General features: G+C 35.3%; 3 protein-coding genes and 1 long non-coding RNA gene across 7 annotated transcripts in view; 3 read left to right on the top strand and 1 right to left on the bottom strand.

Moving 5' to 3' along the window:
* Positions 1-2,540, top strand: part of LOC107196883 (extracellular calcium-sensing receptor-like) — a 35,005-nt gene extending 32,465 nt beyond the window's left edge. Inside the window, exons 4-6 of one of the 2 annotated variants that reach the window (XM_049483746.1) lie at positions 280-507; positions 955-1,078; positions 1,190-2,540. In XM_049483746.1, the coding sequence (XP_049339703.1) occupies positions 280-507; positions 955-1,078; positions 1,190-2,097 (1,260 nt within the window). In that variant the 3' untranslated portion in view covers positions 2,098-2,540. The remainder of the gene's footprint in view (positions 1-279; positions 508-954; positions 1,079-1,189) is intronic. The other variant, XM_049483747.1, reaches the window with a different exon arrangement.
* Positions 1-17,321, bottom strand: part of LOC111191710 (uncharacterized) — a 121,200-nt gene that overhangs the window by 90,896 nt on the left and 12,983 nt on the right. The gene's annotated exons all lie outside the window — the stretch shown is intronic.
* On the top strand, positions 7,134-10,784 carry LOC103041582 (extracellular calcium-sensing receptor). Its single transcript, XM_022667316.2, has 6 exons — positions 7,134-7,397; positions 7,507-7,798; positions 7,994-8,785; positions 8,997-9,224; positions 9,345-9,468; positions 9,737-10,784. The coding sequence occupies exons 1-6, from the start codon at positions 7,183-7,185 to the stop codon at positions 10,645-10,647; spliced, it is 2,562 nt and encodes an 853-aa protein (XP_022523037.2). The 5' UTR covers positions 7,134-7,182; the 3' UTR covers positions 10,648-10,784.
* On the top strand, positions 13,289-16,471 carry LOC103043123 (extracellular calcium-sensing receptor-like). 2 transcript variants are annotated; one of them, XM_022667323.2, is made up of 6 exons: positions 13,289-13,495; positions 13,627-13,921; positions 14,041-14,847; positions 14,944-15,171; positions 15,281-15,404; positions 15,526-16,471. In XM_022667323.2, exons 1-6 carry the CDS (start codon positions 13,296-13,298, stop codon positions 16,425-16,427), a joined length of 2,556 nt encoding a protein of 851 aa, XP_022523044.2. In that variant the 5' UTR covers positions 13,289-13,295; the 3' UTR covers positions 16,428-16,471. The 2 variants fall into 2 exon arrangements, with proteins under 2 accessions (XP_022523044.2, XP_049339706.1); XM_049483749.1 differs by having other exon boundaries at positions 13,422-13,495; positions 13,649-13,921.

Genomic DNA, 17,321 nt, shown 5'->3' with positions numbered 1-17,321 from the left:
GCAAAGTATGAAATAAGTATGATAAAAATATATACATTTGTTTGAATTCTCAGATAAATATTAAATCCAACTGCATCTCTACATTGTATCTCCATATATAAAACATATTTAATCATGTTAAATGTGTATTTGTTCATAATTCACTTTAAGATATGCTACATAATGCTGTTTATTTTATTTAGTTTGTTTATATATTCATTTTCTATATATTACCCATATGGGGAAACATTAAATGTGCTTTATTTGTACAGTATCTCAATTTGTTTATCAACATTTCAGTTTCTAGAACACCTTAAAATGGTGCATTTCAAAACCAAAGAGGGTGAAGAAGTTTACTTTGATAAAAACGGTGACCCTGCTGCAAAATATGAGATAATAAACTGGCACACATCTAAAGAAGGGGAACATACATTTGTCACTGTTGGACTTTATGACTCCACTCTCCCTGCTGGCTTTCAGTTAGCAGTGGATATGGCCTCTGTTGCATGGGCACAAAATACCAGTCAGGTATTACTCAAAAAGAAAGTTATTACTATGTACAGTACTGGGCAGAGGTTAAGGCTCCTAAGCACATCATTTATGAACATTCATGTCTGCAAAAAGAATGATGTCCTCAGCAAGCACATGGATATGTTCAATTCTATAACCAGCTTATCTGATTTAATATCAATAAACACTGATTTACCAAGTGCTGTATGATGTAATTAACACAGTGACACACTTAAAACACACATTTTATATGAATGTCATTTTTATGTATTTTTATATAAGATTAGTGTTTTACACTAAACAAAATACAACTTAAGGCCTAGAGCTTTTCATTCACAGGTGCCTAAACCTTAACTTTGCACAGTACAGTATTACATTTCAGGTTTTAAAGTTTTCAAGTTTTAAATTCAGATGTAATAACGTGCACAACTAATTATGCTTTAAATTATTATTATTTCTTCTTAGGTGCCGAGGTCAGTGTGCAGTGAGAGCTGTCCTCCTGGTACCAGGAAAGCTGTACAGAAAGGAAAGCCGATCTGCTGCTTTGACTGCATACCATGTGCAGAAGGAGAGATCAGTAACATGACAGGTACAAAAATACTTAGAAAAGGGGAAAAATCTTGCATTTTTAAATATATTTACCTTTCTAATTCTAAATCTAGTTTTTTTGTGGTTTAATTTCTCTCTCACTGTCTGGCAGATTCAATTGAATGTGAACAATGCTATCAGGACTACTGGTCAAATCCACACAGGGATAAGTGTGTGAAGAAAAAAATCGAATACCTGTCCTTTGAGGAAACTATGGGAATTTTGTTAACAGCTGTTTCTATTACTGGTGCCTTTTTGACAATGGTAACAGCAATTATATTTTTAAGATTTAAAAATACCCCAATAGTCAAAGCCAACAACTCGGAACTGAGCTTCCTGCTGCTCTTCTCACTGAATCTATGTTTCCTCTGTTCACTTACTTTCATCGGTCAGCCCTCTGAGTGGTCCTGTATGCTGCGTCACACAGCGTTTGGGATCACCTTCGTCCTCTGCATCTCCTGTGTTCTGGGGAAAACAATAGTGGTGTTAATGGCCTTCAGAGCTACACTTCCAGGCAGTAATACTATGAAATGGTTTGGGCCTCCACAGCAGAGACTCAGTGTTCTTGCCTTCACTCTCATACAGGTCCTTATTTGTATGAGTTGGTTGATTATATCACCACCATTTCCAGACAAAAATCTAAAGACCTATAAGGAAAAGATCATTTTAGAATGTCACTTGGGGTCACCCATAGGTTTCTGGGCTGTGCTGGGTTATATTGGACTTTTGGCTCTTTTGTGTTTTGTTTTAGCTTTTCTGGCTCGGAAGCTTCCTGATAACTTTAATGAAGCCAAATTCATCACATTCAGCATGCTCATATTCTGTGCAGTCTGGATCACTTTTATTCCAGCTTATGTCAGCTCTCCTGGAAAATTCACTGTAGCTGTGGAGATATTTGCTATTCTGGCCTCAAGCTTTGGATTACTTTTCTGTATTTTTCTACCAAAATGTTACATAATCATATTGAAACCAGAGAAAAACACCAAAAAACAAATGATGGGAAAGGTAGCCGCTAAGTGACACACTTTTAAACACTCTTACTATGGCCCTATGTATAGCATATTATCCTTCCAAATGTAACTTAACGTTTTAGATGTTCTTTCATAATAAATGTTCAAAAGAATGTGGGGGTGTTTTTATTTTTGCCTTAACCATCAAGTTGGTTATTAAAAAAATTAAAAAATCTCTGAACTTTACTCAAAACTAAGATCTTATATCATCTTAGAATGTAAGGTGTGTTAAACTCCTCAATTCCTCATAACCCGCAGTGGCTCCTTTGCACTGCTTTGCACAATTTGCACTGCTTTGAATGCATATACCTATTAGTGATATTTAGGGCAGCGATGGGCAATTTCAGTCTTGGAGGCCAGATTTCTGCACAGTTCTGTGCTTTCACTCCTCAAGCACACCTGGTTTAAATCATATAACCAAGTTTAGTAAGTCAGTTAGCACAGATGAATCAGAAAACTGTGCTGGAATCCAGCCTCCACCATCCACCCCTGCCTTAGGGTGTCATTAATGTAAAAAAATAAGGAGTTAAACAGTTAGGGTTTAGTTAATCTAAAACTTTCTAAACGTGTGCCACTAAAGAAAAGGTCTGCAGAGTTTTTAGTTTGGTAAAATCTGTGGTAATACATTTGCATAATGCAACATTCTGCTTTTGCTGCTAAATAAAAAATTACTATAAAACATCCTATTAAATAAAGGAAAACGCACAAAGCTCACAGTCCAAAATTCACAGCTAAATGAAACTGACTATCTGTCAAATTCCCTCCACTTTTATTATTATTACTTGTAAATGTACTGTCCATTCATGTTTTAAAAAAATGTAAATATTTAACAGGTAATCTACATACATAAAACGAATTAGATTAGCCAGTGAATTGTACCTGGGCTACATTATGTTTTTGTTTGTAACATATTGTAGTTGTCACAACAAAACTCTTTATCTCCATTGTTATTCCTTTTTAATTTTTTTTACACATATAAATCTTGCTGCATTTAAATTGTGTTAAATAACACGCTTTAAAATGACATGTCTTTATTTTTCTGACTGGACTGCAATTTAATTCACAAAATGGCGTTTTATAATAGCAGCAAAAAACATCATCACAGCTATTTTTTATATCCTGTAGAAGTGCCAAAATAAAATGCAGTGTTCAACAATAAATATTATTTTTTGTAGGTTTTTATCATTGGATACAGTAAATCATTTATGAATAATATTTTTTAGAAAGAGAGGCCCTTGGATATTTTGATATGGTCTTATTCCTTTGTAAAAATTGGACACCCATGGCATACATAATCATCATTATATTAGTAAGGCCAGGGTCTAAATCTAGAAATACACATAAAAATAATATTATCTTCTCAGAATATTCTTCCTAGCAGTAGAATGACTTGGAGCTACTGGGAACTAAATATGATGTAACTTAATGCCTTCTAGAATGTTTCTAAATTTATCCATTAAATGATTTTGACAGGTCAGATTTAACTGAAAAAATATAAATATATACATTTTATAAATATACATTAAATACCTCCCATAATAGCAAATGTAATAGCAGATGTTTTTATTGTTAACATATTTATTTTAATTTATATTAGATGCACAAATTTTAAATAACTAATATGCAGGCCACAGTAAAAAGATCTGCCCTGACTTCCTAATTCTATTATATGCAATATGGGCATTCCTCCAGCAGAGGGTGGTAAATAACAATTTCTATGAAGGTGACAGAACTAAACTGTCCCTTGTCACTCTGCATATGATTTGGGGGAAAAAAATAACAGTCACATTACAGGGTATCCAAACATTTAAAAGGAAGAGGAGAGAATAGCAGGAATACAACACATGAAAAAAAGCAAATAGTTGTTGGACATTCAGCAAGAAAAGCAAAGAAAAACATGACAATGTCATAAATGTGTGTACATGTGAATGTGAATGTACATGTGTCTGCAAATGCCTGCAAATGATTCTCAGAGTGCACAGTGCAAAAACAAAGAGCCTCATACAGAGTAGATAAAATGAATATGTGTTCCTTTAAATGTGAGATATATTTCAAATATATTGTTTAATTTTAACATGTATATTAAACAACTGCATTGCATTTTTTTTACCTTTTTAGATGTATTTCTTACATGTTGTACTTCATACATGTATTTCTTTTCCATATGGAGCAGGGAGTATATAGTATAAATTGTCTTCCATAGCTCTGACAAGCAAATCTGACCGATTAAAATAATATCCTCATAAGGGGTTCCCAAGTAGTGAAGCCATCTAAAGGCCCAGCCGAGATGAAAAAAACAAGCTATTCCAAATAAGGCCTATGTATAGTATATCACCATTTAGCAGTTCATTGTTTTCTCAAACTGTGCACAGACCACAACAGATGACAATTTACACACACTGTCTATACTCACAGCTTTTACAGCAACATAAAAAACAAATAACACAACACTTGCAAGCTTTAAAATATGCAGATGTCTGTGTTCAATCTAAACCCAGCATGTAAAAATGCATTAATAATAAGTAATGTTACCCTGGCACTGTTTAGCTAAATATGCTTTGAAAGGTTTATATATATACATTTTATAAGGAAAATAAAATGTGTTCATGGAGACATAAAAAAATATTTAAAAAGGCTTATTTTATGTTATGTTAAGTGTGTTATAATATATACAGCTTTAGTTCTAGCACATTTATTTTTATTCATAACCATATTTCATATCCTTTCATTGGAAAAAAGGGTATATAAATATTGTACTTACATAACAACAATACAATGAAATACTGTCTATTTGTAGATTGAGACTAAGCTTGTGACAAAGGGGGAGTATTCTCAGTGCGTGCCTTTTGGTCATAAAAGTTATATTTTTAAAAAGGAAAAAAAGCCATGCAATTATTATTCCATTTTATTTTTTGTACATGTCATTTCCGGCTATGGAAATTTAATTTAAACAACAACCGATTTTTAATTTTCATGTTTGGAAAAAAATAAAAATCTGACCCCTCTTGAAAGTAGAGCACAGTAGTTTGGAAGAAAACTAACAACTCACTGCAGGTCACCACAGACCAAGGGCTATGGTCAGTCTCTGACACATCAATGGCCAGGTTGCATCCAACATTTATCATTCAGAAAACTTGATGGGTAACAGGCCTAAGCATTTGTCTGTTAAATCATTTTTTGCAGGGTGATCATATATGTGCTGCATTACACCACAGCATTTAATAGTAATTAATAAAAAAATACATTTTTCATTAAACAAACTTTAAAAAAGATAACCTGAGTAAATACAAAAATGCTGATTTCATTTCAGGGAAAAAGCAATGCAATCAAGCCAGGCCCTATGTGGAAAAAAAAACTAAATTAACTGTGACTAATTAACATTCAAAGCTGAATTCAGTTTCATAAGACACAGCCTGACTGATTTCTGCCAGGCCTGTAGAATAAAAAAAATATCTTAAATAGATGAAGCAGGACAAAAGATTTCAAAAAGCAACAGAGTATGCCCCAATCTAAAGTAATTGAATTTATAAGTCTGGAAAAGTTTACAAAGTCATTTCTAAGGCTTTGGGACTTCAGTGGACCAAAGTGAGAGGTATTATTCACAAATAAAGTAAACATGATGAATGGTAAACATTCTCAGGAGTGGCCAGCTGGCCAAAATTACTCCAAAAGGGCATGGACAAAAAGAACCCAGAACAACATTTAAGGAACTTAAATTGAGTTAATTGATATTGATTCAATAATAAGAAACTGACTGGGCAAAAATGCTATCCATGGGAGAGTTCCAAAGCTGGCAAAAAAGAACACAAAGGCCCATCTCACATTTGTCATCTTGATGATCAACAAGATTTGGGGAAAATATTCTGTGGGCTGACGAGATGAAAATGGAACTTCTTGGAAGGTGTTACATCAGGCATACAAATAACACAGCATTTCAGAAAAAGAACCTCATACTGAACGTAAAACACAATTGAAGTGTAATGGTAGTGTGATGGTCTGGGGCAGCTTTGCTGCTTCAGGATCTGGACCACTTGCTATAATAGATGGAACCAGGAATTTGTTTACCAGACAATCCTGAAGGTGAATGTCCGACCATTTGTTTGTGACCTCAAGCTCAGGCATACTTGGGTTCTGCAGCAGGACAATGATTTGAAGCACACTAACAAGTCCACCTCGGAATGGCTCAAACAACAAAATGTAGGTTTTGGTGTGGCCTAGTCAAAGTCTAAATTAAGATACTGTGGCTCTACCTTAAACAGGTGGTTCATGCTTAAAAAAAGTGGCTGAATTAAAACAATTCTTCAAAGGAGAGTGGACCAAACTTTCTCCACAGAGATGTGAAAAACTCATTTAGGTAAAGCTTGATTGCAGTTGTTGGTGCCAGGGGTGGCACAACCAAGTTATTAGGTTTAGAAGGCAAACACTTTCACATAGAAGCCAGGTTGGTTCAGATAGATTTCTAAAAAGATTATCATTTAAAAACTGTTTTTTTTATATTTACTCAGGTTATATTAGTCTGATATTAAAATGTGTTTGTTATCTTAAAAAATGTAGGTATGATAAAAAAGCAAAAACTAAAGAAATCTGTAAGGGGGGAAATCCTTTTGTAAGCTGTTCTAAAACCAAGATAATGTCTCAATTAATTATTGATTTACATTAGTTAAGACACTATTATTAAACATTTAGTAAGGTTTAATGTTTAAGTATGTTTTAAATAATAATTAATTTAATATTTTTTTTTATTTTAACTGTTATCAATTAATGAATAGTTGAGACATTCTGTCTTAAGCACTGTCAACTAATGTACCCTTATTGTAAAGTGTTAGAGAAATAACATCTAACTAAGCTGGGCATAAAATATCAAAATCACCAAAAAGACAATAAAATGCACCACAGGTAAAAACTGACTGCAATTTTAAGATTAGTGCTGTTATCCTGAAACGTCACATCTCCTTTAAACACAGCCCACTAGCGTAGCTTTACCGTAGAGGATTAGCATTTACATACATATAAATACCACAAGTCCTGGCACACACTCCCTAGATCTTAGCCTGCCATTAGACCCAATACATAAATACTGATAAAGGTGCAATGAATGGAGCCTGTGTTTGCTCTCCTACACATGGTAATGGCCATTATTAATTTTTCTAGAGCTAATGAAACTGCTTGTAACCTGCGCGGAGAGCCTGTTTATCCACAACTATCGAAAGATGGTGATATCATAGTTGGAGGGATTTTTCCCTTCCATAGCAGTTGGGAAATCAGAGACTTATCCTATGTGGCAGCGCCGCCTCCATTGAAGTGCATGAGGTAAGCATAATCAGAAAATGTCAAACTCTGGCATTTTATCAGCAGCATTAATTTCTGATGAAGTTTCTCTAAAAATATCCAATGCTTCTTTTTGCATTCCTTTAATTAGTCTTGATTTCAGAGCTTTTCAGTATTCACAGTCCTTGATCTTTGCAATAGAGGAGATCAACAACAGCTCCTCTTTACTGCCTGGAGTATCACTGGGCTACAAGATCTATGACACCTGCAGTTCTATGGCAAGGGGGGTTAAAGTGGCCATGGCACTTATCAATGGAAATGACAACATGCCTCAAGGAGGGGTCTGCACAAAGCCAGATCAGGTCCAAGCTATAATAGGGGACACAGCCTCTTCACCTTGCATGGCTATCGCCAAGAGTATTGGGCCTTTTAGCTTTCCTATTGTAAGTATCTATTTAGCTGTCTGTTGTAAAATCATATAGGAAACTATAAATGTTTTTTGAATGTCACAGAGTAAAATGTAAGTGTACACAACATAAATCAATAACCATTTTTGTATATTTATGTACCAAAGGCTTTTTGATAATGATTTGATAACTACTATAATGATAAATACACCTGTATAAACCTGCTTTCAGATCAGCCACTATGCCACCTGTGAGTGTCTCAGTGACAAAAAGAAATATCCCTCATTTCTGCGCACTATTCCCAGTGACTACCATCAGAGCAGAGCACTGGCAGAGATGGTGAAGCACTTTGGCTGGACTTGGGTTGGCGCGCTGAGAACTGACGATGATTATGGCAACAGCGGCATGGCCACGTTCACCAAAGTTGCAGAGCAATTGGGTGTCTGCTTAGAATATTCTCTTCCATTTTTTAGAACCTACTCACAAGAGAAAATACTGAGAATTGCAGAACAGATCAAAAGCTCCACTTCTCGAGTGATTGTGGCTTTTCTCGCTCATTGGGACTTGGAGATTTTGCTGCATGTGTTTTTTGAGCACAATATCACTGGCTATCAGTGGGTGGGAACTGAAGGCTGGATTTCTGATTCCACTGTAGCCGCACTGGATAAGCACAACATACTGCAAGGAGCTATAGGCCTAGCCATCCCCAAAACAAAAGTGACAGGTTTGAAAGACTTCATTCTAGATATAAACCCACTGAAATCAGCAGGGAGTGCCATATTTACTAAATTCTGGGAGGCAATGTTTCAGTGTAAATATGATGTGCAGAAAAACACAGTGGACACACCAGTGTGCACAGGCAAAGAGAAACTGTCTGAAGTGGAAAACACATTCACTGACATGTCACTGCTACCCATTTTCAGTAATGTGTATAAAGGAGTTTATGCTGTTGCTCACACCCTACATGACCTTCTTGGCTGCACTCAAACATGCCCCACAAAGAAGCAGCCAGATCCTCTCACTGTGAGTCTTTCTGAGCTATTTATTTATTTATTTATTTATTTGGCCCTGGTGCTCTGTCATATATGTCGTGCTACTTTAAACACATGCCAATTAACAGTTTTGTTTATTACTGAGGAGCAATATCACTGTATAAATAAAGTATAGTATATATATAACCTGTTTACAACTTATTATACTTTGATTTATAACCTATGGTGTCTTGTTTTATCAGTTTCTAGAACATCTCAAAAGGGTGCGTTTCAAAACCAAAGAAGGTGAAGAAGTGTTTTTTGATGAAAATGGTGATCCTGCTGCAAAATACGAGATCATAAACTGGCAGACAACTAAAGAACACCAGCATGAGTTTTTCACTGTTGGACTTTATGACTCCTCTTTTCCTCCTCATGATCGATTAGCCGTAAACATGGCCACAATTAGGTGGGCCCAAAATAGAGATCAGGTGAGAGAAAACTGTAACATTATTCCTAATTTAATTTATTATAATATAATATGATATCATATAATAGCATATTTTATAATACATTATCTATTTGTTGTCTGTTTTTTATCTTAATTTTAGGTGCCAGTGTCAGTGTGCAGTGAGAGCTGTTCTCCAGGCACCAGGAAAGCTGTACAGAAAGGGAAGCCGATCTGCTGCTTTGACTGCATACAATGTGCAGAAGGAGAAATCAGTAATATAACAGGTATATGTTATTTAGAAAAGAGATACAGATATAGTATATCATGTATATCCTGAGCAAGTATTCTAAGAGCTGGTCAAGCTAAGTAAAACGTGTTTGTTTTTGTTAGTTAGTTATTTATTTTTTTTTTACGACTTTAAATTTGTAAATTTTCTTTACTTTATCAACTGATTAATGTTAATTAAATCATTGCATCTATGTATTAATGTCTAATATTTAGCTGCCTATTGTCCTGTGTATTTATCACTGTGTTTTTTTGTCTCTCTAACAGATTCTGTTACATGTGAACAATGCACACAAGACTACTGGTCAAATCCATACAGAGATAAATGTGTAAAGAAGGAGATTGAATATCTTTCTTACAATGAGATCATGGGAATACTGCTGACAACTATTTCTATTATTGGTGCATTTATGACTGTAATAATAGCAATTATATTCTTCAGATATAAAGACACACCAATAGTCAAAGCGAACAACTCAGAGCTGAGCTTTCTGCTGCTCTTCTCACTGGCCTTATGTTTCCTCTGTTCACTTACTTTCATTGGTCAGCCCTCTGATTGGTCCTGTATGTTGCGTCACACAGCTTTTGGAATAATCTTCGTCCTCTGCATCTCCTGTGTTCTGGGGAAAACAATAGTGGTGTTAATGGCCTTCAGAGCTACACTTCCAGGAAGTAATGTCATGAAGTGGTTCGGGCCCCCACAGCAGAGACTCAGTGTTCTTGGCTTCACTCTCATACAAGTCCTTATCTGTATACTTTGGTTAACAATATCCCCTCCATTCCCTTTCAAAAATCTAAAGCACTACAAAGAGAAGATCATTCTTGAATGTCACCTAGGTTCTGCTATAGGTTTCTGGGCTGTGCTGGGTTATATTGGACTTTTGGCTCTTTTGTGTTTTGTTTTAGCTTTTCTGGCTCGTAAGCTGCCTGATAACTTTAATGAAGCCAAATTTATCACATTCAGCATGCTCATATTCTGTGCAGTCTGGATCACATTTATCCCAGCTTATGTCAGCTCTCCTGGAAAGTTCACTGTCGCTGTGGAGATATTTGCTATTTTGGCCTCAAGTTTTGCTTTACTATTCTGCATCTTTCTACCTAAATGTTACGTCATTTTACTAAAGCCAGAGAAGAATTCTAAGAAGCACATGATGGGAAAGATTCCTTCTAAAACCTAATAGGATGATGTTCATACCTAAATTTCCAAATGTTGTATGTTCTTGTGAATTACTTTTTTTCAAGCACTGAATCATTAAAGTGTTAACTCACCACCAGAGACTGTATGTCTTTTTGTTATTTATCAATTGTTCCAGAAGCACACATAATAAAACAACTATTAAATGGAGCAAAAACAAAGAGTACATTACTTTTTTGAGATTGCTAAATATATGTAAATGTTAATTATTGTTTTAAGCCGATTCAACCACTTTGGGGCCCAACAGTTCCAACCATTGCATTTTATTTTATACAATATTATTCTATTTTCTGCACAATATATTAATTCCAGAAATTACTAAAATGTCTTCTAAATTGAGACCCTAACAGGGGATATAGTATGACATTAAACTTGCCAGTGCACTATGTATAAATTCATTATGCAGTCACCCTTTTTGTTCTTACTTACATTGTTTTTACTGTTTATAAAACTATAACTGAGCAGCTAAATAAGTGTAATAAATTGATTTAAGGAATTAACCCCGAGATAATGAATTGCTTATATTGCTTCCCCTAATCAACATAAATACAATATTTTCACAATGCACATAATAGTAATTTTTTATAGATATACAGCGTTCAGAATTCCAGGCAGTTTTGGCCAAGATGCGCTAAATGTTTTGTCAGTCTGTTTTGAAAGTTTATTACTAAATAAATAAAAGAATTGTGAGCAAAAATTACATAAACAACTTAGACTCATCCATACCTCCCAGTCAGAGTCTTTTCTGCTTTATATTGACTTCCACCCTGTTTATGACCACAGAACACTTATGATAAGTAAACATCAGGTATTATATTGGTGGTCAGATAACAGGAGAGTATTTGGCTTTCCAAATATTTTGGTGGGGAGGTCATGTCTAACGATTATACTACTGCAAATTCCAATTCAGCAATAACTGTGACCCTTGAAGAAATATTATGTCTCAAGCCATCTTTATCATTCTGTGTCTGGGGTGTAAAAATTACATTTTCTCCTTTCTTCAAAACAAACATTTGGGACACATTTCAGCTGTAGTGATTGTGTGATTTATACTAATAAACAGTTTTTTATTTTTTTCCATCTCTTTATTTGTGATGGATGACTTAAACATGTGGCCTTTGTACACGCACATAAATGAATTTCAGTATTTTATTTGAGGAACAGAGGCCATGGAGAATTCATTAATGATCTTTTTTTTGCACTTGATTGAGCTTCCTTAGAATTATTTAAATTCAAATGTATGTATTTATTTACAAGATTAATGTCACTGATATGATTTAGGGGAACCCATTTAAATCTGTTTTGAACGCTTTAAATCCCTCAGGGATTTGTTTTCCCTCAAACCCTTTAGCATTAATCAAGCTAATATTTTATAGACGTACATGCTTTTGTTAATTGTTGTCCTTAATGGTGATATTAACAACACAGTTATGCTCAATTGTTCCCAGGACTGTCATTATTATAATTGTCGGCCCTTACAGAACATGGTGTACCTATGATAATTAACAATAAATATTTATTCATTTATGACCTCAGTTTTAGTTTAAATGATCCCTTATTGTCACTGCTGAGTCAAATTGAGCAAAGTAATGTGTGTAGTACGTGCTGTATATGTTGCTAATGTATTTTTTTCTATTTTTTGAGAATTCACACTAGGCTTGATCATCCACATAGGGCCCCAACAAAACTATATTTCTACTTATCTGCATCATTGCATTTTATTTTAATTAACATTTTCTTTTTTCCACACAATAAATTAATTCCATAAATTAGAAAGTATGTAAGCTAATTTTAGGGAGCAGAAACTACAAAAATGTCTTTCAAATTGAGACTCTGATGGGGGATATTTTATTAAATGTAAATGTTTGTAAAACATATTCTGTGATAGTAAAGTTTTTTTGTAAAGTTTGCATTGCTTGTATTGCATTTATTAATTAGTAATTCTTAGTGTGTAATAAATTGAGGGAGCATAAGAGGCTGAGTTGATGTAAACATTTTTCACCATTTTGAAGGACTCATATACTCACATTACCCTTTTACAAACACAGATCTTTATGTAACCAAAAGTTATAATTTTACTGCATCTCTCAATGTATAGCACTAAAAATGTGTGGAAACTGATGATTTATTTTTAGATTAACACTAGGGAAGTATATCAATGATGTCTGGGGTTGTATTAAAAACTAGAAGAGCTAACACTGCATAGTCAACATAATTGCACTTCTCCACACATCTCCCAACACTGCACAACACGTACCAATTGGCTTTAAATTAGATCTAAATTTGTGAAATTTTAATAATGGGTAGGAACGTGTCTTGTTAGAATCTGTATTGCTATCTGTGGTTTTCTACCTTTGATTAACATAATATTGCATCCGAAACAGTTGATACATATCACTGCATGACATGCACTGTATGCATGTACATGTGAGCAGTTATGTCTGACATCCAGTGCGCTAGTAAAAATACTTGTTATTTGTATAAGATCTATTTGGCCAATTCAGACACAGTCCCAGTCTCCTGAGGATGGTGATGCTGTTGCTGTGGGCTAGAACAGAGGCAGATTCTGGCCTTCTCAAAGTACATAAATAGTACGGTCTGTAGGGTGGTGTAGCTTTAGTCTAAGCTACCATGCTTCTCGTTCAGATCCTCCTAATGGCCCTGCTTAGTCGAGCAGAAGAGCCTGCCTGCAGGCTGCAGAGTCACATAGAGCCTCCTGAATTTGAGTTAGATGGAGAGCTCATTATAGGAGGCATTTTCTCATTTCGCACTGGACAAGACGGCTACACAGACTCATTTCAGAGCATGCCAGAAGTCCGACCTTGCTGGGAGTATGTATATGCACAAACAAAACAATTTAAAATGGCTATATATATATGTATTAGATTTTTATGCTATAGCCTAATATAGGTGTAATGTGCATGTTTAACAATGTGTTCCTGTTGTTTGACCTTTTCCTCAGTTTAAGTTTCAATGAATTTCAGTTTGCACAGACGATGATATTTGCTGTGGACGAAATCAACAGAAATGCAAACATCCTTCCTGGAGTTTCTCTCGGATACAAAATCTACAATAACTGTGGATCTATGAACATACTGAGATCTGCAATGCTTTTAGTGAGTGGTCATGAAAGCTCAACAACAGCAACAACAAATGTGAAGTGCAAGTCTCAAACAGTTCAAGCCATTATTGGACATTCTGGTTCAACCCCAACTATGAGTTTTGCAAGAACTCTTGGACAGTTCCATATTCCAGTGGTAAGAAAAACAGATGCATTTTCTTCATTATCCAGATTATCCATGTAAAATTGGAAATAACTAAAAGTCTTTCTTTTGACTGTTACAAAGTGTATCATATGATGTTCTGTGTTAAACAGATAAGTCATTTCGCCACCTGTGCTTGCCTGAGCAACAGAATAGAGTTCCCGTCCTTTTTCAGAACAATTCCCAGTGATGACTACCAGAGTAGAGCACTGGCTCAGCTGGTCAAACACTTCGGCTGGACCTGGGTGGGGGCTATAAGTAACGCAAATGACTATGGAATTAATGGCATAACAATGTTTATCAAGGCAGCCAATGAAGAGGGTGTGTGTATAGAATACTCTGTAGCATTTGAGAGCACAAGTCCACGCAACGAGATACTCAGAATAGTGCAAATTATTAAGCACTCTACATCCAAGGTGATTATGGCCTTCATGTCTCACAGAGAGATTAAGGTGTTGGTGGAGGAGTTACATAAGCAGAACATTACAGGACTGCAGTGGATTGGCAGTGACGCCTGGATCACAGACAGCTCTCTCACTGAGAGTCTGGGACACACTGCTCTGATTGGCTCGGTAGGATTCACAGTTCCCAAAGTGCAAATCCCTGGTCTGGGCCCTTTTTTACAGGAAGCCAACCCCTCTCAGTTTCCCAACAGCATGTTTCTTAAAGAATTCTGGGAAAGTGTGTTCAACTGTTCATTGACTCCACGAGCAGGTCTAAGGATCTGTAATGGTTCTGAGCATTTAAAAAATGTAAGAAACCCATTTACTGATGTGTCTGATCTGAGGTTCACAAACAACGTATACAAGGCTGTTTATGCAACAGCTCATGCTCTAAATAATCTGCTTTTCTGCAATCAAAATAAAACTATATTTGCTAATGCAGGGTGTACTGATCTTTCCCAACTACAGCCCTGGCAGGTGAGATAAAATAAATAAGCAAAATATTAACAAAATATTAATAATAATAATTTATATGTATGATGGTAATATTTCAATACAATTTGTATGTTAAAGGTTTCACAGTCCTTGCAGGATGTACATTTTATTACACCAGTAGGGGAAAGTGTGTTTTTTGACAAAAATGGAGATTCCCCAGCAAGATATGAGTTGATCAATCTGCAACAGGTCAAAGCAGGTACCATGAAAGTTGCAACAATCGGATACTATGATGCCTCTTTGCCAAAGGGTCAACAGTTTACTATGAATGGTGCTCAAATTGTCTGGAAAGGAGGAAGCAATACGGTCATTTTCTATTTTTATTTTTTTTTTATAAATAATATTTTAACTTATTTTAGGCTGTAAGATCTGTATATGCTGAAAACAAACATGTGTTTCTACCTTTGCTTTGCAGGTACCAGCATCTGTGTGCAGTGACAGCTGTCCTCCAGGTACAAGACAGGCTGTACAGAAAGGGAAGCCTGTCTGCTGCTATGACTGTATACCATGTCCACCTGGAGAAATAAGCAATACAACAGGTAATAAGAACAAAATAATAAAAAAAAAACTCACTTTAGTCACTGTCTAAATGAAAATAATATTTTGTTTTTCTAAAATAATTTCGACAGTAATCATTTTTATCTCTTCTTTATCTTTTAGATTCACTTAACTGCTTGAAATGCCCTTTGCTGTATTGGTCAAACACAAGGGGAGATGCCTGTATCCCAAAAGAAGTTGAATTTTTATCATATGAAGAAATAATGGGGATTCTGCTTGCCTTTTTTTCTTTGCTTGGTGTATTTTTGACTGTTATAACCACACTTATTTTCTATTGCTACAGAAACACCCCCATTGTTAGAGCAAACAACTCAGAGCTGAGCTTTCTGCTGCTGTTCTCACTAAGTCTGTGTTTCCTCTGTTCACTCACTTTCATCGGTCAGCCCTCTGAGTGGTCCTGTATGCTGCGTCACACAGCTTTTGGGATCACCTTCGTCCTCTGCATCTCCTGTGTTCTGGGAAAAACAATAGTGGTGTTAATGGCTTTCAGAGCTACACTTCCAGGCAGTAATGTCATGAAATGGTTTGGGCCTCCACAGCAGAGACTCAGTGTTCTTGCTTTTACTCTCATACAGGTCCTTATCTGTATTCTCTGGTTAACAATATCCCCTCCTTTTCCCTACAAAAACATAAACTACTACAAAGAAAAAATAATCCTAGAATGTCACTTGGGATCAACTATAGGTTTCTGGGCTGTTCTGGGTTATATAGGGCTTTTGGCTATGCTGTGTTTTGTTTTAGCTTTTTTGGCTCGGAAGCTTCCTGATAACTTTAATGAAGCCAAATTCATCACATTCAGCATGCTCATATTCTGTGCAGTCTGGATCACCTTCATCCCAGCTTATGTGAGTTCTCCTGGAAAGTTCACTGTAGCTGTAGAGATATTTGCGATTCTGGCCTCTAGTTCTGGCTTGTTATTCTGTATTTTTGTACCAAAATGTTATGTGATTTTACTGAGACCTGAAATGAACACTAAAAAGCAAGTAATGGGAAAGACAAAATGACAACTGTGGCTCACATCTTACTCAATAAATATATTTCACCTTGATGGCAAGACTTATTTCTTTATTTTTAATGTCTTATAATTTACAACAATTGTACATTGTCATATTAATTGCTTTGAAAATTAAACATTAACCAAGAGCCATAATCTGCATAAGGAAACAGGCTGGTCAAGTGGACTATCAGTTTCCATTTTTTAACACACGCATAACACACACACACACACACACATATATATATTTATGTGTATGTGTGTGTGTGTATATATATATATATATATATATATATATATATATATATATATATATATAATTCTGTCAGAAACCGGTAAAAAACATCGGCAGTGATTTTCATATTTTAAACGTCTCCTCAACTGAATTACAAGGAGGTTATGTTTGCATATATATAGAAAGAGAGAGAGAGCGAGGGAGAGAGAGACTGGGCTCAAGAAAATGGTCTGTGACGTAGGCTTAAGTGTATTTAATGATATATTTTTTATTTTACATACGTTATGGAGTGACCAGAGTAACAAATCACACTACAAACATAAAAAGTAGAAAGTTATAATCACACAGCACTGGCCTGTGCAGTGTGAGCATGTGAGCTCCTTCACTTGTCGGCATTGGTTAATACTTGACGCATCGCAATCAAATTTTAATTCATTAATAAAGGACGCAAATATTGGTTTAGCTACTAATGCAACCTGGTTTAAATTAAACAAACTTGTCTTAAATATAAAAAAGTCTAACTACATTATTTTTAGTGGTAAAAAAAATGTACTCTAAAAGCATATCAAAAATTACAATAGAATCTGTGGTGTTGACTAAAGTGCCAAATTCAAAGTTTTTGGGAATCATTATTGATGAAAATTTGAGTTGGAAAGAGCAAAAAGACTG

The sequence above is a fragment of the Astyanax mexicanus genome, chromosome 9, assembly GCF_023375975.1.
Source record: "Astyanax mexicanus isolate ESR-SI-001 chromosome 9, AstMex3_surface, whole genome shotgun sequence".
Taxonomy (NCBI): Eukaryota; Metazoa; Chordata; class Actinopteri; order Characiformes; family Acestrorhamphidae; genus Astyanax; species Astyanax mexicanus.
The sequence above is the reverse complement of the archived record's forward strand: the minus strand, read 5'-3'. Positions and strand labels throughout refer to the sequence as shown.